General features: G+C 41.7%; 1 protein-coding gene across 2 annotated transcripts in view; it reads left to right on the top strand.

The window, feature by feature from the left end:
- The window catches only part of si:ch211-26b3.4 (connector enhancer of kinase suppressor of ras 2), a 576,848-nt gene that overhangs the window by 193,569 nt on the left and 357,075 nt on the right, over positions 1 to 26,204 (top strand). For both annotated transcript variants that reach the window (XM_043704404.1, XM_043704405.1), the window contains exon 5: positions 18,957 to 18,998. In XM_043704404.1, the coding sequence (XP_043560339.1) occupies positions 18,957 to 18,998 (42 nt within the window). The remainder of the gene's footprint in view (positions 1 to 18,956; positions 18,999 to 26,204) is intronic.

Raw genomic sequence — 26,204 nt, 5'->3', positions numbered from 1 at the left:
CAGATGGTTTGTATTGTGTCCTATTCTAACTCAGTCCTTTCCAGACTTCAAATCTGTGGAACACCTTCTGAGAGGTTTTAACTCATTCATAACCCGTCCACTTTCAGGGAGTTAAATTTGGACCCATGTTTGTTCCTGTTTGCTGGGGTCAGCAGCTTTTATATACAGCAGCTCTGTGCCTCCTATGAACTAATGTTCAGGGTTCCTAAACTTCCTAAAGTGAAATAAACTATCTGCAGATTTATTGCTACAATGAAATATGTGCAGCAACACATAAATGTTGCAGAGAAACATTAGCAAGGCTTAACTTTTATCAGTGTATTAAAATGTTTAGAGATAAACATAAATCATTTTTAGATTTTTAGTCCTTTGAACTGAGTCATTCTATTCTTTTTAATATCAGTGTATATCTTCAAAGTTTTTTTTTATTTGTCACAGTAGCTAACTTGATTGAGATGAGGAAAGGGTTTCTTGTATTTACTGTGGTTCAAATAAACTTCTAAGTATGAGTCCTCAATCAAGTCTGCACAGAATTAGAATGGATGGATTGGAAGCAAAGCCAGGCAGTGATTGATATTCACAACTGGTTTAATGAACAATTATATTATTCACTACCTTAAAAATGGCATAAACTGCCTTTTCTCCTCTTGGTTGCAAGTTGCATACCACTTCATTCCATATTTCTTCTGCATCTATTTCCAGTTTTTCTCAATGACAATTAATTTTTTTTAATTGACAGAATCTGTTGGTTGAATTTTAGTTTGTGCTTTAGTCCAGAAATTGTTGAGGTAGAATTTGTCTTGGAAGAGCTCTTGCAGGTTGTTTGAGCGTTGGACCATTGAACTGTATTGGACTGCTTCCCATTGAGGTTTTGTTTTGGCTTCTTTGCTCTGTGCTGCTGCTGACCACATTAGTTTAGCTCTTGCCTTTTCCATTTAGTTTTCTTGATTCCCCGGTCCACACTGCGGCCTCCCATACTCCCAGCATCTGGTTTCTCCACCGTGCAGTAATCCTGCCATTTTGATTGCAACAAGAGCTATCTCATATTGGTGACTTCTCATGCGGTCAGCATCTTGATGGACAAAACGGAGTTCCTGGAGAAGAGATTAAAGACAGATGCCATTATACAAGCAGCTTTACTCTAAGCAGTGTCAGCATTGCACTTTCTCCTTGAACTGTGCCTTTAGACTACAATGGCTGCAGAGCTCCAACGGTTTTGATGGTGAAGGGAGCCTTGGGTTTCCATGTTCATGTCACTTTGAGCCACCACAGAACAAAGCCAGCCCGCTGTATTGAGCAAATGTCAGAGGTGTCATTTATCACTGGAACATCAATCTCTCCTCATGGAGGAAGAGGACAATTTTTTGACCAGGCATCAGGTCTTTAAGATGCAGGGAATCATTATTGGAATGTCTGTGCTTAGTTGGGTCCATCTTGCTATTGCCCAGAAACAGATTTAATTCATCTAAATGTGCAGATGACCGAGGCCCACCAATATCAATATCATCAAGTGATTCAGACTGCTCAATAATACAGATCAATAGTTGCTTTTTCTACTAAAATTAGTCAATTTGTAAGACACTGTTAATGAGGTAAATGTGTCATTGTATTGCTTTTTACTCAAATAAAATTAAAATTGCAATCAAGTCTTCTCATGTTACTGCTATATGTCTCATTTAGACATGCATATGTGTATTTTTGAGCCCTATTTTGGGTTTCCAAAGTTGCTGATTATCTTCTTTTTGGGCCTGTGTTCCAAATGGAAACATTTTTCTACACTTTCCCTCCTGTTCTCACCCTGCACATTAAATGCCCTCAAGCACCACCTTGCCCCGCTAACACCCCTTCTCCTCAACTCCCCTATACCCCAATATCCGACGGCACAGTCTGCTAGCCCGGCCCTATTGAAACCATGCATTAAGCTTGAGGTCTGGCTCCATTGCAGAGTCATTTCTCTTGAGGACTGCTGCAGTTCTAGCAGTCACACTGCTGCTCCCAGTGGCGCTATTAGTTCCACAGAGCAGGAAGCTATTCAATTGGTCAGCAGCTCTTGGAGTCAGTTGTGGAAGTCCATGTAGGTCTACAACAACCTGGAAACTGTCATGATGCTTTGTTACTAAGGTAGTACAGAGACTCAGGAAGGGCAGAAGATTCTAAGTGGAAGAGAGTGAAAGAGGAGATTGCAGATCTGAGGATACATTAGAGAAGTTGTGACTCTTCTCCTTGGAGAGAGAAAGGCTCAGAGGACATCTAGTAGAAATGTTCAACATCATGAGAGGGCTGGTTAAACAAGATAACTGTTCATACTATTTTCAATCAAAGAGAAGAAGGGGGAGCAGTGGATAAAGATGAGATATCCATTGTCAGTCCACCCACATCCACGGAGGCTCAGAATCCATAATATTGCAAAGGTTCACTAGGTGTGAAATGTACCAAATAAAATCCTGTGGTTTGCTTCTACCACTAGATCAATCCCCATTCCCACCTTCCCCATCAACTCTCCAACACCGAAAAGTGCTTTGACTATTCCACCCATTGCAAATCCACCCAATGGTCCTGTTATGTTTTGATATTGACCATGAAATCCTGAAAGCGTAAGTTGACAGTTGGGACACAACAATGAGCAAGGCGTGAAAGTGGTGGTAATTAATCATTTTTATGTGGTGTTATAAGTAATAATGTCATTTCATCAAACTCTGTGTGTACTCTCTGTGAGTTAGTTTTTTCAGCTCATGATTTCTGCTGCTTATATGCTGTGCAGGGCAATGTTGCTCTTCACAGAAGTATTACGGTGAAGAAGGAAACCATTTGGCCCAAAGTATTTGCATTGGCTCTTGTAATGAGTGTTATGACTGAGAGCTGCTCTCTTGCTTTTTCCATGTTCTCATGGGCATTGTTCCGTTCAAATGATTATCCAGTTGGAACTGCCTCCCCCATTTTCCAAGTAGTGCATTCTCGACCCAAGCCTCCCATTTTTTGAGCAAGATTTTTATATTTACTATGCCGTCTCATTCTTGATCCTTTTACCACTGGAAACCATGATCTTGTCTAACCAAACCACTCATGATTTTGGGCATTACTATCAGATCTCCTCTGAGCCTTCCCCTCTGATCTCCTTCCTGTAGGAAGGATGTTGTGAAATTTGAAAGGGTTCAGAAAAGATTTACAAGGATGTTGCCAGGATTGGAGGGTTTGCGCTGCTGAATAGGCGCTGCTGGAATGTCAGAAGCTGAGGGGGTGGCCTTATAGAGGTTTATAAAATGAAGGGCATGGATGGGATAAATAGACAAGGTCTTTTCCCTAGGACGGGGGAGCCCAGAACTAGAGGGCATACGTTTCAGGCGAGAGGAGAAAAATGTAAAAGGGACCTAAGGGACAACTTTTTCATGCAGAAGGTGGTGTGTGTATGGAATGAGCTGCCAGAGGAAGTGGTAGAGGCTGGTACAATTACAACATTTAAAAGGCATCTGGATGGGTATATGAATAGGAAAGGTTGAGAGGGCCAAGTGCTGGCAAATAGGATTAGATTAGTTTAGGATATCTGGTCGGCATGGATGAGTTGGACCGAAGGGTCTGTTTCCATGCTGTACATCTCTATAACTCTAGGACTTTAAGAGCCTCAGCGTCTCCAGTGTATTCTTATTACTGCAATTCCCTTGGAACTATTCTTGTAAATTTCTTCTGCGTTCTTCCTAATTCATTCACATCTTTACTGTAGTGTGGCAGCCAATTCTGCAAACAGTACTCAGCTGAAGCCTAAAAAGCGTTTTGTATGAATTCAACATCACTGCTTTTGTACTCTATCCACTTATTAATAAAGTCCGAGATACTGTAAGCCTCATTAACTATTCGCCTTATTAACTGTCTTTCACCTGTCCTACCACCTTCAATGATTGATACACATCTGCACATCCAGCTACCTTTGCTACATAAGAATTATACACTTCATTTTACATTCTCTGGCCCTCTTCTTCCAACCAAGAATTACCACCTTCCGCTTCTCCATGCTGAACTTGATCTACTGCCTATCTGCCCACTGCAATATGTACATATCCTTTTGGAATTCTATGCTGCCATTATAGTTTACAGTGCTTCCAAATTTCTTGTCATTTGTCCCCAGCATATTACAGAACTTGAAATAACTGGTATGTAATTACATGACTTACCTTTACAAACATTTTTGAACAAAGGTGTAATGTTTGTACTTCTTAAAGACCTTTTCCTCATTAATTCACATGTCAGAGTTTCTGCTTCACCAGAGCTGGGCAATATCCATCCTTATGGTAAAGACAGATGCAAAGTATTAATTTAATACCTTAGCCATACCCCCCCCCCCCTTCTCCATGTGTTAATTTAATACCTCAGCCATGCCCCCCCCCCTTCTCCATGTGTTAATTTAATACCTTAGCCATGCCCCCCCTTCTCCATGTGTTAATTTCATTTTAGTCCTAACTCCTCCTCTTATCATCATTTTATTTCTTACATACTTTTAGAAGACTTTGGGTTTCCTCTTTATGTTGGCTGCCAGCCTTTTTCTCATAAACCCTCTTTGCTTTTCTAATATGCTTTTTTTATCACTGAAATTTCTGTATTCATTTTTGCTCTCAATTGTATTTTCAAGCTGAAACCTGTCATTAACACAAATTTTCTTCTGTGTCTTAATTTATATCATGTTTTTCATCCAGGTCTCTGGATCTATTGTTGCTTCTTTGTCTTTTAAGGGAATATACCTTGACTATGCCCCAAGCAATTACTTTTGAAGAGAGCCCATTGTTCAGCAACCTTTTTCACTTGCCAAAGTTTTATTCCAGTCAATCTGGCCCAGCTCCATCCATGCCACATTGAAGTCGGCTACCACCCATTTAATTATTCTTCTCTAGATTGCCTTTTGTCCTTTTGTCTTGCAATGATTATTATTATCAAAAATGTTCCCTCACTGACAGTTGATCTATTTGGCTTATCTCATGACCAAGGTCCAGGTTCAACAATGCATCCTTTCTTGTTGGACTCGACAAGTCATGTCGTTGAAAATTTTTCTGAACGCAACCTTTCCACCCTTGATGCTACCAATATCACCGTCTAGTGCAGATAATTAAAGAGCTTCACTGTAACTACTGTGTAATGTTTTCATCTTGCTGAAATTTCCCTGCTGATTTATTTCTGAACCTTCTTCCCATTAGCTGGTGGCCTATAGACTACACTGAGCAATGTAATTATGTGCTTTTTGTTCCTAAGCTTTCGTCTACATCGTCCTTGAATCCTCTGGGATATCCTCTTTCTCCAACACTGCAATGCTCTCCTTAATCAATATTTCTAGCCCTCCTCTTTTACTATCTTTCCTGAACACCTTGTGCCCAGGAATATTTAATACCGAGGCTTGCATTTCCTTGAGCCAAGTTTGATGTTGCCACAACATCACATTCCCACTTGACAATCAGTGTTTGTAACTCTCCATTCTTATTAACTATACTCCACGCACTCACTTACATGCACAGAAAGTCTGATTTAGACTTTATTACTTTATCATTTACTCCAACTTCATCAATTGACTTCCTATACTCTATAATAATCGTTCAGAAACAATTTACAAGGATGTTGCCAGGATTTGAGCTATAGGGAGAGGTTGAATAGGCTAGGGCTGTTTTCCCTGCAGTGTTGGAGGATGAAGAGTGATCTTACAAAGGTTTATAAAATCATGACGGGCATGGATAAGGTAAATAGACGAAGTATTTTCCCTGGGGCGGTGGAGTCCAGAACTAGAGGATTTAGGTTTAGGGTGAGAGGGGAAAGATATAAAAGAGACCTAAGGAGCAATTTTTTCACGCAGAGGGTGGTACATGTATGGAATGGGCTGCCAGAGGAAGTGGTGGTGGCTAGTACGATTGCAATATTTAAAAGGCTTCTGGATGAGTATATGAATAGGAAGGTTTTGGAGGGATTGGGTTGGGTGCTGGCAATTGGAACTAGATTGGATTGGGCTATCTGGTTGGCATGGACGGGTTGGACTGAAGTGTCTGTTTCCGTGATATACATCTCTATGACTCTAAGTATTCTGTGCACCAAGATGTTCTTCTCTGATTATTCTGTCTTGATTTCCACAAGTTACTTTAAATGAACAACACTAACAAAGCACCCTATAAGAAACTAAGTCCCACTTTTGTTCATGTACAACCTGTTCAGCTTGACTAGATGCCAACTCCAGTGTCCCAGAGATCTAAAACCTTCCCTCGCCACGATTTCCCCAGCCAAACATTCATCTGCCATATCCTCCTAATTTTGTACAAATTTGTAACACTGAGAGTAATCTGGAGATCACTACCTTTGAGGTCCTGTGTTCTAATTTTCTACCTTGTTCCCTAATTTCTGATTGCAGGACCACATTCCCTTTCCTACCTAAGACCTCAGCAGCTGAATCACATCCCACTCAGTGGCATCCTTGACCCTTGTTCCCTCAGTGAGGGAACATCTCTGACCGTAGTACCAGGTAGGCAACATGCCATCCTACAGTCATGAGTGTGACCTCAGAAAAGCCCCTCTATTCACTGAACAAACAAATCCCCCTGTGCTTCAGCAGATGTAGAATCGCGGAATGAATACAACATTGAAGGAGGCAAATTGAATGGGGCCTGCTTGTGTTCGCTCTTTAGATGAGCAACTCAGCTCAAACTATGGCTCTGTCAATCTTTTTTCTTCAGATAATGATGGAATTCTGCATTGAAGGTCTTGATGGAATTTGCCTTCACAAATGCTTAGACAGGATATTCTAGATCCTAACGACTAACTCTGTTTTTAATAAAAGTCTTGCCTGCCATTGATCCTTTTGCCTTAAGTTGGTGTCCCTCTGTTTCTTATGCTTCTGTTAAAGGGCAGTGCTATTACTTAGCTCCTCGCCCTGATTGCTTACACACTCTTTGCTTTGAAGTCCCAATGTTCCCCACAAAAGATGACCCATCATTCTCCTGCCTCTACCCAGCAATAATCTCAGGAATATATTGTTCAATTTGGATGATGCTTTTCCTCTCATTCATCATCCATCCTGAACACCACAGATGGCTGTCCAGTCACTTTCACTTCAATAGAGCTTAAAGTTAAAATCAATGAATTCAGTCCAGTAGTGATCGCAAATTCAGACTCACTCAGTTATATCCAGGCTTGCCAATACAATTCCAATCTGTTGTTCAGAAGCTGCCTTCAGAACAATTTCCAGGTCCCTGGGTTCATCACAGCACAAACATAAACCTTTTGATTTTGCTTTTAACCCTCTTTCTGAATGAGGTTCTGTTGGCATTTTGTCAACTAGTGGCAGCTTTGTTTAAAATAGACCCATTTTCAGAAGGATTAAGAATTTGGACAGTTTGGTTGTCAATATGAAAGTAGTTCCCCTCACCCAGCAACTAGACTACTATTTACTTGGAGATTAGCATAATTTCCATTTAGCTTTACAGAAGAAAAGTTCATGCTACAGTCAAAGGAAGGCTTCAGTGTCATCCCTCTACCTGACTTGACGGCACGGTTGTAAAAATAATACCTACAAAACAAGATTAAACCATTCAATAAAGGTACCAATCCTTGAGGATTCATGAATGTTGCAAAATGCTTTAATGTCCTCAGTCAAGAAACTGTATGTTTATGACAGTGAATATCTATAAAATAACAATAGCCAGTTTGTCCCACTCTTAACTTTAAATTATCTGAAATTCTCCTTCACTCTTTGAAATATTGGAATCATTTAATGGTGGATTCTGCTTTTCTCTTTTTAAAATTATCCTAACCCTTGTGATTAGGAGTATGACTTGGCATGATTGTGAAACGGGCTGAATTTTATACGTCACACATTATATTTAAATGCCTGAAGCAAACGAAATCACCATAATCCCAGAGGATCAGAGAACTGCTCTCTCATTAGAGAGAGAGATGACTAGTAAAGAGTTTAAGTTAAGTCACAAAGCTAAAAACACATGACTCACACTTGGGCCTAGATGACGTATCCATCAATTTTATTTCAAAGTTCTGATCATGATATTTTCAATAAAATAGTCTGTTACTCTTGTTGGACAAAGCACAAAATGGGAGATAACCTTCTGCAATATTCGCTAATTAACCTTCTAAGCACTGTTGGCAAGATAACTACACCACACCTCAAATGATGGGTGAGGTTGAGAAGATAAGACGTCATGGTAACCTCTGCCTGTGTGGGTATTGAACCTTTGCTGTTGGCATTATTCTGCATTACAGAGCAGCCATCCAATCCACTGAGGAGAAAGGGGGGACTGCAGATGCAAATGCCTGTTTCCTGATAAAGAGCTTATGTTCAAAACATCGACTCTCCTGCTCCTCAGATATTGCTTAACCAGCTGTGCTTTTCCAGCGCCACACGTTTTGAATCCAATCCACTGAGCTAACTGATGGAACTGACTGTCCAGCAGGGTGTGTAATGGTGGTTATTTCAAAACTCCTCATTCATGCTTACATCCACAACTAATTTCGAGTCCAGCAACTCCAAGAAGTCTCCAGTCTCCATTATCTAGCTACTGTAGATTGCATTGGATAAGTCGACCTGGTCTATAAGACAACCCCATTGTTTTGGCACCAAAGTGGATATTTAGGCTGGTAATTGGTGTATAAGTTGACACACATTTCCTCATTTGTTCACTAATAATTGCACGTTTAGGGCTGCGTTGTCTTTGGAATTGGCCTCAGTTTTTCTGTAGAGAAATTTGGTGCATGGGATAACTGAGGCGGCATTGGCTGTAGAACCAAGAAAATGTGCAATAGTTTGCAAGATGCCTGCACAGAGCAGAGAGCACTTGACTGACAAGCAAAAGCTTTTCACATTTCAAAATGGCAACCGCCTACATGAGTGTAGATAGTTCACAATGTATACTGAGGCTATAGGACGACCCATCTTTTTGGAGAGGATATTCCAAAGTTGCAGAGATCGACCTATACTCTGAGATGTGTGATAATTTCATATGTTTTCAATATTGACACAGGAAATGCAAATAACATTTTCCAATATCAGGAACCCCTTCAGTAAAGAAACACTCACTCTGAAGAATGAAAATAGATATGAAGAAAGGAGGTTTATATCATATCAAAAATGTTTGATTTCTTACTCACTCCCATATGCGGCCTCTTTGTTTACTATCCACATTTTTATCATTCTCGCTCTATCCTGTTTTCATTACTTTTATTTCTGCATTATCTATTTTACGTATTGAATTTATCTGTTTCCTTTCAGTTCTCAATCTTCCATTTGGAGATATGAACAATTTTTGCAAATGGATTTTCAGTGGTTGAAAATTAAGTGCGATTTTAAGATTTTTTGAAAAACCAGTCAACATGCTTTTGCACCTTAAAACTCAGATAAGCTATCACAACTGGTTGTATCTCATAAATCCCACTGCTTGACAGCTTGTGGATCAGTTATCTTGCTGACAGTGCTGAGAAGGTTAATTAATGGATATTGCAAAGGGTGATCTAACACTTTGTGCTATTTTCTTTGTCCGACAAGAGTAACTGACTATTGTATTAAAAATATCATGATTAGAAATTTGAAATAAAATTGATGGATATGTCATCTAGGCCCAAGTATGATATGACTGAGCCATGAGTCATGTGTTTCTAGCTTTAATACTTAACATAAATTCCGGATATTAAAATTGGCATGCATCGAGCTCTGGGTGAAATTTAGATCTCTTTTCAGCTCTGTACAACAAATCATCTTGAGAGGGCAGCAATATCTGATGTACTGTACTGGTCCAGTTTCATTTAGGGACATTGTGTAATTGCCAGGCTTGTCAGGAACAAAAGAGGGAAGGTCCTTATTCATATTTAGCTTTCTACATACTGTCAAAAGATCACTGATGTTCACACATTCTATCTTGCCATCTGGCAACTGCATCATTGGTTTATCTCTCTGCCTCAGGCAGCTGAATTCTGACCGCAGACAACAGTGAACAGTTGATATGACATTGATCAGAACCCAAGGCAATTCTAGCAATAAGTTCTGGGGAAAATTGACTGCCAGGTTCAAAATTTGAAAATTAGCTTTCTTCAAACAATGTTGAGGTCTAAATATTGACTTGCATCCTGAAAGTCAAGACTTCAGAATGCGCTTGTCTGATTTTCATAAAATAGACAAATTTCAGTTATCTTCTTTAAATAAAATAAATAATTTTAAATGAACATGGACAGTGAAATTGATCACATCTGGAGCTCCCTCTCTCTCTCTCTGTTAAATATATAGAGAGATTAAGATACTTAGATTGAATAAAATCGGTGTCTTAATATTCCAGAAAATCAATCATCCCTTTCTTGTCAGAAATGAATTAGGCATAAAAGTTTTGTGACAAATTTAACCAAAAATTTGTCTGCAGGAATTTGCAGTTAATTGCACAAGTTTTATTTATTATAAAATGCTGAAATCAGTTCCCATCAGGATATAGCATTGAACAGTAATATGTATTTGTATGTAAAATATATGCTTTTGTACTTTGCATTTTTTTATAGTCTGACAGGGCAGAATCTATCAGGAGATAAAAAGATACTCATAGAGTAATGAAGGAAGGCTCCTGCTTTCTCCAACACACCTGTGCAAGTTCCCCTCAGAGGTCTGATGTTTCAGGATTTTGTCCCAGTGACAGTAAAGGATTGGTGAGATATTTTTCAGATTGAGATTGTCTGAGAGTTAGAGAGGAACTTTCTCGCCTTATACCTTAAGCGAAGGATGTCACTTGAAGGTGATCTTCATGAAGCATTGGTGAGCTGCTGCAGTGCATCTTGTTGTTGGGGGGGTAATTCCTTTGAAGGTGGGGAGTGATTACAAGTCATTGTTTTGTCCTGGACAGTGTTTGACTCCTTGAGTGTTGTTGGAACTGTACTCATCCTGGTTAGTGGAGAGTACCCCAACACAGTTCTGGCTTGTGCCTTATTGATGGTGAACAGGCTTTGGGGAGACAGTTCCTCAAATGTCTCATTGCTGATCTTCTCTCATAGCTCCACTGTTAATACTGCTCATTTAGTTAAAAGATTCTGGTCAATGGTGACTTGTGTTATTAATGGCTGGGGATTTGATGATGGTGAGGCCATTGAATGCCAAAGAGAGGAGGTTAGATTCTGTTTTGCTTGAATTGGACATTGTCTGACAGTTATATGATGTGACACTATGTGCTACTTTTCAAATCAAGCCTGTTTGTTGTCCACAACCTTTCAGAATGGAGGCACAGACTGTCAGCATCTGAGGAATTGTGACTGACCCTGAGTACTATGTGAGCATCAACGGCCAATTCATTTCTAATGGAAAACAGTGGGTGACAAAGCAGCTGAACATAGTTAGGTCTAGGACATTGCCTTGGGGCCATCATGCAGCAATGTCCTGAGGCTGCAAGTTTGATCTCCATCAATCACAACCATCTTCATATTTTTTACATTATAGATATTTTCAAATCAACCTCAGAGATTCTATTGTGCATCTCAGAGATAGGTGAGACTTGAACCCAGATCTCTTGGTTCAGAGATAGGGATACTACCACTGTGCCACAAGAACCCACAGCCATCTTGTTTTGATCTGGCTTGAATCCAACTAGTACATTCAATTGACTTCGATTTTGCCTGGGCCACTCCGCAGTCAGGTAATTGCGATATGATGTCAAGAGCACTCACTCTTATCTCAACTCTTGAATTTAGCTGTTGTATCTACATTAGGACCAGCAGTACACTGACCCTGAGAAGCTGGAGTATTTCACACTACCCAACAGGAGGAAGATTCCAGTTAGCCTGTCCTCTGTTGTTTTTGTTCCACTTTATGATGGCATTACGACTTATAAACAACTTTATTATTTGTTCATCTCCTCCCCGGTCTGGAGGCAGTTGATGCTGGTGGCCCAACAACAGCTAAATGGTAAATCCACTGAAGATGCTGATACTGTCCACACTAACCCCAGTGCCCTGTGCTAGATTCCCTGGCTAGACCATCGTCAGTGGGAGAGCTGCAGCAGCATGTCATGAAACCAATGCAAAACTATGAGGCCTCTGACCCCAGTGATATTCCAGCTGCTGTTTGCAAAGAGTGGGCTTTTGCTTTTATCAAGGCTCCATGCATTCATTCTGTGGATTTGAAAGGAAATGCTCGCTCCCAACCCCCTTCGGGAATGTGACAATTGCGGGAGAGGGGAGATAAACCTTGGTTGATATAGGCCTAAAGTGCCTTGACGCCTGGGACACCTTGCAGAGACCTTGCAGAAGCTCTGGAACTGTGTTTGAGACCGCTCGTACAGAGCATAAACTCTGTTTATGTAATTTCTTTTTATCCTTTTTGTGGTGACAAAATACTCTTCATTGTATCTTCCTAGGTATATATAATAAATAACTCATAAATAACTCCTAAATCTCCTGGTAATGGACAGTTAGGTGCTGGAAGAGCACAGCAATTCAGGCAGCATCCGAGGACAGGCAAAATACGAGGACAGGCAAAATCGACAGGCATAAACCAAATCATCCGCCGACATTTCCGCCACCTCCAAACAGACCCCACCACCAGGGATATATTTCCCTCCCCACCCCTCTCTGCCTTCCGCAAAGACCGTTCCCTCCGTGACTACCTGGTCAGGTTCACGCCCCCCCTACGATCCACCCTCCCATCCTGGCACTTTCCCCTGCCACCGCGCAGAGCGCTTTAGGGAACATCTGAGACACCCGCACCAATCAACCAAATCGCCCAGTGGCTCAACATTTCAACTCCCCCTCCCACTCTGCTGAGGATATGGAGGTGCTGGGCCTCCTCCACCGCTGCTCCCTCACCACCAGACGCATGGAAGAAGAACGCCTCATCTTCTGCCTCGGAACACTTCAATCCCAGGGCATCAATATGGACTTCAACAGCTTCCTCATTTCCCCTTCCCCCACCTCATCCCAGTTTCTAACCTCCAGCTCAACACTGTCCCCTTGTCTTGTCCGGACTTGTCTGACCTGCCCAGCTCCTTTTCCACCTATCCACTCCACCTTCTCCGGCTGACTATCACCTTCATCTTCTCCCCCACTGACCTATTGTACTCTATGTTACTTTCTCCCCACCCTCCTCTAGCTTATCTCTCCACGCTTCAGGCTCTCTGCCTTTATTCCTGATGAAGGGCTTTTGCCCGAAACGTCGATTTTGCCTGTCCTCGGATTTTGCCTGTCCTCGGATGCTGCCTGAATTGCTGTGCTCTTCCAGCACCACTGATCCAGAATCTGGTTTCCAGCATCTGCAGTCATGTTTTTACCTAATGGACAGTTAGGGCCAGTTGTCCAGACAGATTTAAAGAGCCTCCTTACCTACTTGGCCATATCTAATGATACAAGCAACCCACAATGGTGACCTGACTGCCAATTCCTTTTTGCATTCAAAAGTTTGTAAAGTTGGTGAATTGGTGCCTTTTCCCTCGCTCTCTTTCTCTCTCTCTCTCTCTCTGTACTGTATTGCAGACTTCACTTCCTCTGAGCCCTATGGTCTCCTGTTGGGCCTCTAGCTTCGAGATTGAATGTGTCCTCTATAATTGCCCTGACCCAGAGGGTAAAACTCTGCCCTGCAGCTTTGAATTATCAGCAGCCACATAACTACAATGCTACCATGTCTGTTTGTTGCATTTCAAAGTGTTACGCTTTATTGCAGAGAAATGATCAGCGTGTAACTTCTAACCCAGAGCCAGCAACTTCAAAGCTGCAGTTACTGTTTCCTAATTGATCTCAGGAGTCTCCAAAGCAGTTGCAATGACCTGGCCATACCTATTTAGATCACTTCCTCACATGCAGTATTTGAGCAGAAGTCATTAAAAGCTAGTTTAAATACCACTCTATCAAAAGCAGCTAATCATCACGGCCTAACTATGGGCCATACCACTGGGGACCTGCTGGTTATTTAAAATAGAATGCTGAAGTAAGAATCCCCATGTTGTGTGAGTTTCCGTTAACTATATGCTTTCATAAATTTCTGAATACACTAACCTATTATTCTGTCGAAGTATAGCAGATGAGCTGGCCTCGTAGCTCAACAATTCAGTGTTGATGCTGCATTTGAGCCACTTCTTGTCCTCATGCTATCAGAAGAACCTGCTGTTTGCATCTCTCTGATATGTTTGTCTAGCCTTCCTTAAATGCAGCAATACTATTTGATTCAATCACTCCCAGTGGGAGCAGCTTTTGCATCCTCACCACTCACTGGACAAATACATTTCTTCTGAACTCCCTTTTGGTTTTAAAGTGACACTTTCTTATCGTGATGGCCTCTCATTTTGACCGTCCCCCACTTGCAAAATGGTCCCGCTGTGGCTACGTTATCTACACCTTATACAATTTTAAAGATCTTATTTGGGTTGCCCCCTCAGACGTTTCTTTTCAATGGAAAAGAGAATTAACCTGTTCACCCTTTCCCTGATAAATGCTAACCTCCATTTCTGATATCAATCTGCTATTTTTTTTTTCCTTTGCTCAATCTCCTGGGTTTCTGGAGGGAACAGGTCAGTTGGCAGGAAGGTTGGTGAGTGGTGCCAGATGGGAGAAAGTGAGGACTGCAGATGCTGGAGATCAGAGTCGAGAGTCTGGCGCTGGAAAAGCGCAGCAGATCAGGCAGTGTCCAAGGAGCAGGAGAATTGACGTTTCGGGCATAAGCCCTTCATCAGGAATGAGGCTTGTGGGTTTGGGGTGCTGAGAGATAAATGGGAGGAGGGTGGGGCTGGGGGGGAGCGGGGAAGGTAGCTGGGAGCGCAATAGGTAGATGAAGGTGAGGGTGAAGGTGTTAGGTCAGACGGGAGGGTGGAGCAGATAGTTGGGAAAGACGTTTGACAGGTCAAGAAGGTGGTGCCGCAGAGGAGATGACCTGAGGGGTGCAGTGAGAGAGGGACTAATTGAGATCTTGGAGAGAGAGGAGAACTTCTTCAAGGGAGGCATCCTTGAAAGAAACTTCACCATAGGGTTGAGATCAACGAGGAGAAAGTGAGGACTGCAGATGCTAGAGATCAGAATCAAGAGTATGGTGCTGGAGTGACGCCAACAGTACGGGTTCAATTTCTGCAATGCCTGAGGCTACAATAACAGTCCTGCCTTCTTAACCTCACTGCTTACCTGAGATGTGGTGACCCTCAGGTTAACCCGCCACCAGTCTCCCTCCTATGAATTGCAGTAATTTTACTTATAAAATGATGGCCAGAGCTGAACATGGTGCTCCAATAATGGTGTACCTTAATTTCACTTCTTTCCAGTTTTGTCCCTCACAAATAAGTCCTGGGTGGTTTACTTTCAAAGGCCTTATTATGAATAAATGAATGATTGTTATGAATGAATGATTTTTATTGTCACATGTATTTTACAACACAATACACTAAAATGCAATGAAAGGCTTTCACTTGTTTCCTTAATCTGGCCCCATTTTGATCATTTAAGAATAAGAGAAAATGAATAAGATATAATTCAAAGAGAATCTGTGTAACCACTTTGTTTTTGTGAAATGTGGATTTGTTCTCCTAGATCCCATCGCTTCTTTACCGGATTTAGTGTCTTACTTTCTGAGAAATAACACCTTATCTTTTTTAATAGGAATCATAACATTAATCAATTTCCATTCTTTTAAAAAAGATTTGTTGTGTGCAAGTTGCTCAGCTGAATGTGTGATGCATTAAAATGTTCTTGAATGGTTACCTCAAGTGAGCAACCTGGGAGCAATCTTCTCTGCACTTTCTGGGTTACAGCTTAAGGACAGCATTGCATTGGCTCCAAGTATCCGAGGACAGGTCCTCCATACAATGCTTCTGTATCAGGTGGTGCAGCTCACACTAACATTCACTGGCCCCATCACCATTGACTTTGGTTCCATTTTTGAGTATTATATATTGTTGTCACATGTACCGAGATACAATGAGAAGTGTTGTTTTGTGTGCTATACAGGCAGATCATACCATTTTTTATTGTTATCTCTGACGTCTGTCATTGATGTAGGTGCCATGGTGGGGCAGCTTATAAAATGTTTCATTGTATTTGCATGTAAAAGTACACATGACAATAAATTTCTATTCTATCCTATTCTATTCTACAAAGTGCATTGGAGTAGCAGAACAGCAGTAGTATTCCAGCCACAGCATTGTGGGTAAATTTGCAAAGCGGCTTCAGGATTTGATTTAAAATGGCTGCTTCCAGGGCACCAAGCCACTCTGAAGGTTGCTCCCTGCACAAAGTCACACAGAAACGCAAAAGTTCCCTGTTGATTTTGTGTCATGGTCTACAATGGGCCAGATTGTCAGAGGATTGGAAATCTCATGCACATTGTCAACCCTCTCCTTTTTTAAATGGAAGTAAGGAGCTCTGCTTTTTGGAGAAAAGATTCCAACCTGGGCTCTTTCGGTGCCTGAAAATCCTTTCCCTGTGCGAAACTGTCAGAGGAGGGCAGGCCATTTCTGTTCTCACAGCAATCAGCTGCTGCATTCTGAAAGGTAAAGGGTCCAGGCAAGTACCTTGACAACTGCTGTCAAATGGCACGTACATCATGTAAGTGTGATGTTAGGAGGGTGGTAAGGTCAGATACCAACTGAGTAGGGTGCCAACAGCAGGATGCCAGATGAATAGGAGCTAAGGTGATAGGTGGGTTGGCGTGGCAGAGTTAAAGTGGAAAGGTAAGAGATGCAATGTTTATCCTAGTTGGTGGGTGAAATTATGTTCCACGGGGTTAGTGTAATGGAATATCAGAAGGGAGTGGTTCAAATCTAGCGATGGTGGTGGATTTGGCACATGGGGTCGATTTAGCTCTGGCATGGCAGGGTGGAAACTGGCATGTGTCCTGTAGTGCGGCGAGGGTCAGGTTTGGTGTGAGGATGGGTGGGGAGAGGGAGGGTGAAGCAGGGAGTGTAAGGATATGGGGGAGTTGTAACTGGGGACGTGTTGAATAAGTATAGAATCTGTTCAATAGAGTCTCGGATTTGTGCATAGAACATAGAACACAGAACGGTACAGCACGGTACAGGCCCTTTGGCCCTTGATGTTGTGCCTTGATGTTTATCATACTCTAAGATCAAGCTAACCTACATGCCTTTCATTTTACTATCATCCATGTGCCTATGTATTTAATAGTCTGTATTAAATATGTATTTAATAGTTTAGCTTTCCCTGATAAAGTATTTTCCTCTAAATGATTGGATTTATCTGACCTCTGATTGAAATGGAGTCTTTCAGAGGACTCCAGGCATTGTGGAAAATTTAAATTCCCGTGCAATCTTTTCAGGGTGTGGTACAATGAAGATCCTCAATGACATCCCCATGCGTTACTACTGCCTACGTTAGAATAACCACTATCTGTCTGACCAGTGGAAAATCTGGGCTGTATTTCAGTCAAATCTGCATAGATCTGTTCTGTTGCATTTGCATTATGTTTATTTGTCTGGAAAATGTGAAGTTACAGCCAATATGTTGGCTTTCAAAAAGTTGTTTTCAACACAGTTATCAAGTTCTCGCACTAATGCCTGCCTTCCAATGCAGATTCTGTAACTTTGCAGGTTGAGTTTAGGTTGACCTGAAGAGCCCCCGCATTAAGTTGTAACGCCAATCCTATTCTTATACTTGCAACTATGCTGAAAATGAGGGAATCATGCATTCTTCCAGCCAATATTTGATGTGATTTTTCAGCATCAAAGCAGGTGGTAATAATAATCAGTTACGTCATCTACTCAACAGCTTTAGTGGCCATGGGCCCAATAGTCCAGTGTTGCATCAAATAATACTTGGGCTCAAAATGACCAGAGAGCCCATGTGAGGCAGAATATATATTTGGAAAAATTGGATTAAAAAAATCAAAAGGTTCAAACAGACGCTTTGGTTGAATTTGTCTATGCTGACCAGATATCCTAAGTAAATTTAGTCCCGTTTGGCAGCACCCGGCCCATATCCTTTCCTATTCATGATGCCTTTCAAATGTTGTAAATGCCTCCACCACTTCCTCTGGCAGCTGATCCCGTACACGCATCATCCTCTGCGTGAAAAGGTTGCCCCTTAGCTCCCTTCTAAATCTTTCCCCTCTCACCTTAAACCTATGTCTCTAATTCTGGACTAACCCAGCTCAGGAAAAAGACTTTGTCTATTTATCCTATCCATGCCCCTCATAATTTTGTAAACCTCTATAAAGCCTCCGATGCTCCAGTGAAAACAGCCCCAGCCTATTCAGCCTCCCCCTATAACTCAAACACTCCAGCCCTGGCAACATCCTTGTAAACCTTTGCTGCACCCTTTCAAGGTTATTAGTAATACAAACCACTGTTCTTAGCATAGATTCAATTATTCTATGATTCACAAATTAGATTAGATCATCTATCAATATACTTGCCTTTTCACATGCTACAATCTCTGCCTGAAATAGAAAGCTGATAAGTTAGCAAGGGTAGGATTATGGCTGTCTGTATCAGCAACCGCGCTTGGTTTGATCTTGCGCTTGCACACTTTGGGTTAATTTTGCAAATTCTAACAATAACAGGCTTTCAGTCTGATGTTTTCTGACAGAACTTCACTGTGGTTTAAAAATTAATAGTGATCTTTCTTTTTGAGAACTCCACACACCAATTGATCCATAGTTTTACATTGCAGTTTTAGATTGCAGTTTAGTAGAGGACTATCAAGATTACACAAAATAACTCTTTATTTTAGATTAGTTTTGTCACCTTGAGTTTGCATTATTTAATCTTTTGTCCTGATGTCACCCATGGGTCTTAGAGGAAACTAACACGTGAAGGCTTTATCTGTACTTTTGAAATGTTCATTTCTGCCACTTAGGTACATACATTTACCCATATAGTTTACAATGAACTAAGTCATGGTTTGAAAAACTTTGGACAAAAACGTGATCACTTATATCCTAAAACTCATTGCAGGGCCTGTGAACAACACTGCGTGCTGTTTGCCAGAATGGAATGAGATAACTGATTATTTACTTTCTCTTCCTGTAGGATTGTACAGTGTATGAAACCGAAAATAAGATTCTCCATGTGGTGAGTTATTAAAATTCCATTCATTTTACTGTTGTATGCTCATCTCAGTTCAACAGTTGTTTCATTTTGTTTGTCAATTTGATTAATGCATCTAGTTTTCAAGATTCCATTAGGAACACCGGAGCAAGGTGGAGCCTTCAGCTCTTTCAACCTGTTCCACTATTAAATTAATTCAAAGTGGATCCATATCTCATTTCTGTTTATGTACTCTTGCTATGTATTCCAGATAACCCCCAAAAAGGATCTATCTCAACCTTGAAATTTTAGCTGTTCTGACCTTCAGGGCAAGTACCAGGTTCCTGTTAATACGTGACAAGAATATGCTTCTTTCTAAATATGTGGTTCTTAGGTGAGGAACTAAGAACATAAGTGCGGCCATCTCTTTTAATTTCAAACTTCAAACATTTATGGTTGGGAATCATGCATCGTATAATCTGAGTGAAATATTTTATTTTGATGTATTTGAGGAATTTTAAGACTAGAAGCGAACACTTTTCCATTTGGAGCCACCTGACAATACCCATCACTCAGCACATGTAAGATGCCTGTTACCTGCTACTCTCCATCCTTTTCAGCGCAACGCTGAAATGTTCAAAATACATACTTTGTTATCTAGCATAATGATACCAATTACCTCTATTATCAAGTCTATTGATCAAAATTGATTAAGTGTAATTGTAGTTTTGAATCCAAAATAGATATTTTTAAACCTTCATTTTTCATATTTATGTTGAACTCCTTCAATTGACAAGATGATTTCTTCTGTTCTAATATATCATTCTAGTCAGCTTGTGCTTTGTGCTATTGAAATAACACTGGAGGCTGGTTCCATTGTCAGAGGCAAACAGGAAATTCCTCTATAGAATCCACTAGATTGGCACCCGATCCCGCACTCACATCAGAGCCAAGGAAGCTTCATTGTAGCATGACCAGGCTCATTGTTTACAGTAGTTGAAGTGACAAGTTCTATTCTTAATAGGTAGAATGATACTTCCCATTACTGTCCTTTTAAATTAGGCCTTTTGTTATATGTTGACTGAATAAATCAAATTTCATTTTACTGCATGAGACTTGTCAGAATTTTTGGCAATGTTTTGTGCACATTCTGGGATATGGTCCATTGTTCTGTGAAAACCACAAATCGAACTGAGGATTTCAAAGCAAATTGAATTAAGAACTCGAAAGATATCAAATTAAAGCACAGAACCTCAAAGATAATAATATCGGGTTTCTTCTCAAGCCTTGCGTCAATTGACATAGGATTGAGTGCATTGGAGAATTATGTGTGTGCCTCAGAGAGTGACATATAATAAAGGGGTTTCAATTGCTGGGGAGCTTGCACCATTAGAGGGTAAAGAGGGATGTTGCTGGATTCCACTTAAATAGACAGTGATAGGTGTTCTGATGAGTTGTATGACTAGGGCTGTAGATAATTGATTAAGCTAAAAGGCAAAGCTGTGATCAAGTGAAAAAGGATGTCAAAATTTAAAGAAAAAAGTGAAGGAAATAGCAATGTGAGTGAAGACGTTGGTGATGGTGTAGGGTGGGAGGTGGTGTTTTATCAAAATAGAGCTCTTGCTGTGAAGTTGCTGAACTCCAAGTTTTGTCTCGAAGGTTTGGAAAATAAGGTGTTATTCCTCCAGCTGGTGTTGAGCTTTGTTGTAACACTGTAGCAGTCCAGGATAGAAATATTACCGTGGGGGCAAGGTGGTTTATTGAATCGACAAGTAATTGGAAGTTCAAGTTTGTTCCTACCGACAGAGGGCATGCACTAGAAAGCAGTCACCCAGTCTGTGTTTGGTCTCATCATTGTAATGGAGGCTATACTGTGAGCAATGAACACAGTAGGTTGAAGCAACACAAGTGAAATGCTGCTTCACCCCGATGGTATGTGTAGGACCTTGGACAGTGAGGAGGGATAAAGTGAATTGGCAAGTGTTACACCTGCTAGGAAGGTGCCGTGGGGGATTAAAGAAGTGTTGGAAGTGATGGAGGAGTGGACCAGAGTGCCACGGAGGGAATGGTCCCTATAGAATGCTGACAGCGGAGGTGAGGGGAGGATTTCTTTGGTGTTTGCATCCTGCTTAACGTTGCGGAAATAGCAGAGATTAATGAGGTGGAACGTGAAGACAAGTCAACTCTATTATTATTCTGGGAGGGAGGGGACGGGATGATGGCAGAACTGCAGGAGATGGGTCAGACATAGCTGAGAGTGTTATGGGAGAGGGAGGGAGCCTCGGTTGAGGATAAAGGAGACCATATCAGACACACCCAATGGAAGGTGGGATCATTGGAATAGATATTATGGAGATGGAGAAACTAAGAAAATGTGGAAAGCAAGGTATGAAGAAATGTAATCAAGGAACTGTGAGAGTTGATGGGTTTGTAGTGAATATTGGTGGATAACCTGTCCATAAGAATGGAAACAGTAAAGTCGAAGAAGACATGGGAAGAGTCAGAGATGGAACAGGTGAAGGTGAGAGAAGGATGGAAATTGGAAGCAAAATTGATTCATTTTTCTAATGGGTAACAAAACTGGAAAATTAGAAAACTAGAAATACATCACATGACCTCTGCCTTGGGGAGCCTAACATATGGAGTTAGGTGAAAATGAGGAAGGAGGTTGGAATCATCTCTCCTGTCTCAGCCAATAGGAAGGCTCTCCAACTGCACACAGGAATCAGAGTGCAGCAATTGAAAGAGTGTGAGAAATCCTGGGGCAGCACAGTTTGGGGGACTGCCCAATTTAATTCACTTCTGGTTCCCTTGCCTCTCTGCGACCCCAGATGAAAATATTCCCTTGGTTTAGCAAGAAGGGGGATCTATTCCTTTATCATCTTGTGGGATCTAAAGAGGCAGGTATGTGGTCACCTTCTCGTACCTGAGTGTGTAGAATACAAATTAACTTGATTTTTAAAATCACACCAATGAAACTCAACTTAATGCTTACATTCTTATTTTTCGGAAGCTATGACTCAGTAGCTCAAACTTTTAATGGTAACAAACATAATAAACCATTTGTAACAGTTAGTACTAATGGCACCTGAGGGATGGGGGGGCTTGAAGTGTAGCTTTTTCAACAAGCTGTCAGTGGTCAGAGCTCAGACTCTAAAACAGCACTTGAGCAAATTTTCAGCTCAGAGTGCCATATTTTAATGTATACTGATTAACTTTCTGGATAGGATAATCCTTCAAGCAGGCCCTTTTTGGCCTATGTTAGTTCCAGTCAGTTTCCCGGCTGAAAGTGGTTTGTTTTTCACATGTATATCCCAGGCTGCTGGTTTGGTAGCTTTTGTGCTTTGTCTGTTATCAGGCACCGCCTAATCTATATCAGTGATCTGACAACTTTCACATGTTAGTCTTGGATTTACCCCTCGATATTTTAGTTTCATCCTGTGCTCCAGCCTAGTTGCAAAGGTGCAAACGAATTAATTTTTAAAAACATTTATTCTTTCATGGGGTGTGGGCTTTGCCGGCTCGGTCAGCATTTATTGCCCATCCCTAATTACCCTTTTTGAACTTCTGCAGTCCATGTTATGTCACTATGCACACTGCATTGTTCAGAAAGGGGTTTGAGGACTTTGACACAGAGATACTGAAGGAACAGCAGTGAAGTTCCAACTCAGGATGATGTGTGGCTTGGAGAGAAACTTGCAAAGGTTGGTGGCCCCATGTAAAAACTGTGCTCATCTTTCTAAGTAGCATGGATTTAAAATGTGTGATCGAAGGAATCTCAGTAGGTGCCGTTCGTTCTATAGATGATAAAAATACCTGCTGCCGCTGTGCTGTCCCTGTAATGAAGGGGGTGAATGTGGAAGATGTTGTGCCAATTAAGCAGGCTGCTTTATCCTGGAAGATGTCAATCTTCTAAGTGTTATTGGAGCACCATTCATCACGCAAGTGGGGAGGACTCCATCACATTCCTGACCTGTGTCTTTTAGATGGTCGACAAGTTTTTGGGAGATGAGTTACTCAACGCAGGGTTCCTAGTTTGTGACCTGCTTCCTTTTCAATTAAAAAAAAAGCAAGTCAGAAGCTTGGACCTGCTTCCGTAAGCAAAATATTTCTATTGACTGGTCCAATTCAGTTTCTGGACCAGCGTACACTCCAGGATATTAATAGTGGGGAATTCAATGATGGTAATGTAGTTGATTGTCAAGGAAGTGTATGCCTAGGTAAAAACAGGGCTTTGTTGAGGAGGGTGAGCAGCAACAAGAAAAGACCTTTCTCTCCTCCTCAGTCAACAAATTGTTAAAGGGGCAGAGGTGGCAGTCAGTGGAGTGGTATACCCCTCCTGTCGGATGTGGGGTATCTCGGAGTAGTCGCGTATCCCTGGTAACAGTGTCTGCAGGAAACATGTCTGGCTGCAGCACCTCTCAGACTGCATGGATCAATTAGAGCATCAGTTGGAAGCACTGTAGGACATACAGGAGGCAGACAGTGTGATAGATAGTGGCATCAGGGAAGTGGACACACCGCAGGCTCAGTCAGGCAGGTGGATGATCACCAGGAGAGGTCTGCCGGCAGTGCAAGAGTCTCCCATGGCTATCCCCCCCCCCCCCCTCCCCAAACAAGTGTACCATTTTGATATACTGTTGGGGGGCATAGCCTCTCAGGGGAACATAGCAGCAGCCACCAGGACTGATTGCTATTGGGCAGAGTCATGCAAAGTGCAAACGAGCAATTGAGACAGGGGGCTCTGTAGTCAGGGGCACAGACAGGCGTTTTTTCAGCTGTGAATGAGTTTTCAGGATGGTGTGTTGCCTCGTTGGTGCCAGGGTCATGGATATATTGGAGTGGTTGCAGCAAAGTGTCAAGGACGGTATGAGCAGCTGGAGGTCTTTGGACACATTGGTACCAACACATTGGTAAAAGGATGAGGTCCTGCAGAGTGAATATAGCAAGTTAGGCAGGAGGTTAAAAAAGCAGGACCTCAAGGGTAGTAATCTCTGGATTACCGCTGGATGATGTGTGGCTTGTAAAAGTGCTAGTAAAAGTAGGAAGAGGAGGATGGAACGATGAATGCATGGCTGACGAGCTGGAGCAAGGGACTGTGATTCAGATTTTTGGATCATTGGGATCTCTTCTGGGACAGAAGTGACCTGTACAAGAAGGTCAGTTGCACCTGAATGGAAGGGGACCAGTATCCTGGTGGGGAAAATTGCTGTAGTTAATCGGAAGGGTTTAAACTAGTCTCACGGTGAGACAGGAGAGAATGTTTGAGGCTGGTACAGAAGTTAAAGAGAGCAAGTTAAATAGACAAGGCAAGCAAGAGCACAGCAGGGAATGAGGGAAGACTGACAATTAGCCTGCATTTATTTCAATGCAAGAGGCCTGACAGGTAACGCAGATTAACTCAGGACATGAATGGGAACATGGGACTGGGATATCATAGCTATTACAGAAACATGGCTGAAGGTCTGGACAGGACCGATAGCTTAATATTCCAGGTTTTAAGGGTATAAATGCTGTAGGAAGGATAGAAGGGGAGGCAAGAGAAGAGGGGGAGTGACATTTTTGATTTGGGGAAACATCACAACTCTACTTAGAAAATATATTCTTGGGGGATCATCCAGTGATGTTTGGTGGAACTGAGAAATAAGAAGGGGGTGATCACATTGATGGGATTGTACAATGCCCCCCCCCCCCCCCCATTATCAGCAGGAAATTGAGGAGCAGAAACAGAGGGAGATCACAGATAGCTAGGGTTGTAGTAGTAGGGGATTTTAACTTTTCAAACATAGACTGTGACTGCCATCATGTTAAGGACTTGGATGGGGAGGAATTTGTTAAGTGTATTCAAGAATAACTTTTCAATCAATTTGTAGATCATTCTTATAGAGAAGGGGCAAAACCCAACTTCCACGTGGGAAATAAGGCAGGGCAAGTGACTGAGGTGTTAGTGGAGGAGCATTTGGGACCAGTGACCATAATTCTATTAGTTTTAAAATCTTTATGGAAAAGGATAGGCCTGGTCCACAATATAATGTTCTAAGCTGGGGCAAGGCTAATCTTGATGGTATTCGACAGGAAGTTTCAAACGTTGGCCAGGAGGAGGCTGTTAACAGGTAAAAGAACATCTAGCAAGTGGGAGATTTTCAAAGGCAAAGTAACAAGAGTTCAGGCTAGCACGTTCCTGTTAGAGTGAAGGACCAGTCTGGCAGGAGTCGCAATCACGGGATGACTGGAGATGTTGAGGCTGTGGTCAAGAAAAAGAAGGAGTCATAGGTCAGGTATAGATGGATGCGATCAAGTGAATCTCTTGTGCAGTATAGGGAGTGTAAGAGTACATTAACAGGGAAATCAGGAGGGCAAAAGGCAGATGTGAGGTAGCTTTGGCAGATAAGATTAAGGAGAATTCAAAGAAATTCTACAAGTATGTCAAGAGCAAAAGGGTAACTAAGGATAGAATAGGGTCTCTTAAAGATCAAGGAACCTCAGAGATGGATGAGATCCTAAATGGATATTTTACATTGTAAATTACTGCGGAGAAAGACATGGAAGCTGGGGAACTTGGGGAAATAAGTAGTGATACCTTGAATAGAGTCCACATTACAGAAGAGGAGGTGCTCGAGGTTTAAAAATGCATAAAGGTAGGTAAATCCCCAGGACCTGATCAACTGTATCCCAGGACATTGTGGGAGGCTTGGCAAGAAATTCCGGGGCCCCTAGCAGAGATATTAGTCTTTTCGACAGCCACGGGTAAGATGCTGGAAGACTGGAGGGTGGCTAATGTTGTGCATTTATTTAAGAAAGACTGCAAGGAAAAGCCAAGGAACTATAGGCTGGTGAGCCTTACGCCAATGGTGGGTGAGTTGTTGGAGGGAATTCTGACAGACAGCATCTACATTCATTTGGAAAGACAAGGACTGATTAGGGATAGTCAGCATGGTTTTGTGCATGGGAAATCGTGTCTCATAAACTTAATTTTGTAAAGGTGACCAAAGCAATAGATGAAAAGGCAGAGTGGTAGATGTTGTCTACATGGACTTTAGCAAGGTCTTCAAAAAGGTTGTGCATGGTATGCTGGTTATTAAGGTTAGATCACATGGAATCAAGGGAGAGGTAGCCAATTGGAAACAAAATTGGCTTGATGGTAGGAGACAGAGGGCTGTAGTAGATGGTTGTTCAAACTGGAGGCCTGTGACCAGCAGTGTGCTGCAAGGATCAGTGATGGGTCCACTGTTGTTTGTCATTTATATAAAT

Source organism: Chiloscyllium plagiosum, chromosome 15 (genome assembly GCF_004010195.1).
Source record: "Chiloscyllium plagiosum isolate BGI_BamShark_2017 chromosome 15, ASM401019v2, whole genome shotgun sequence".
In the NCBI taxonomy this organism is placed as follows: Eukaryota; Metazoa; Chordata; class Chondrichthyes; order Orectolobiformes; family Hemiscylliidae; genus Chiloscyllium; species Chiloscyllium plagiosum.
Note: the sequence above shows the minus strand (reverse complement) of the source record. Positions and strands in the feature narration are given on the sequence as shown.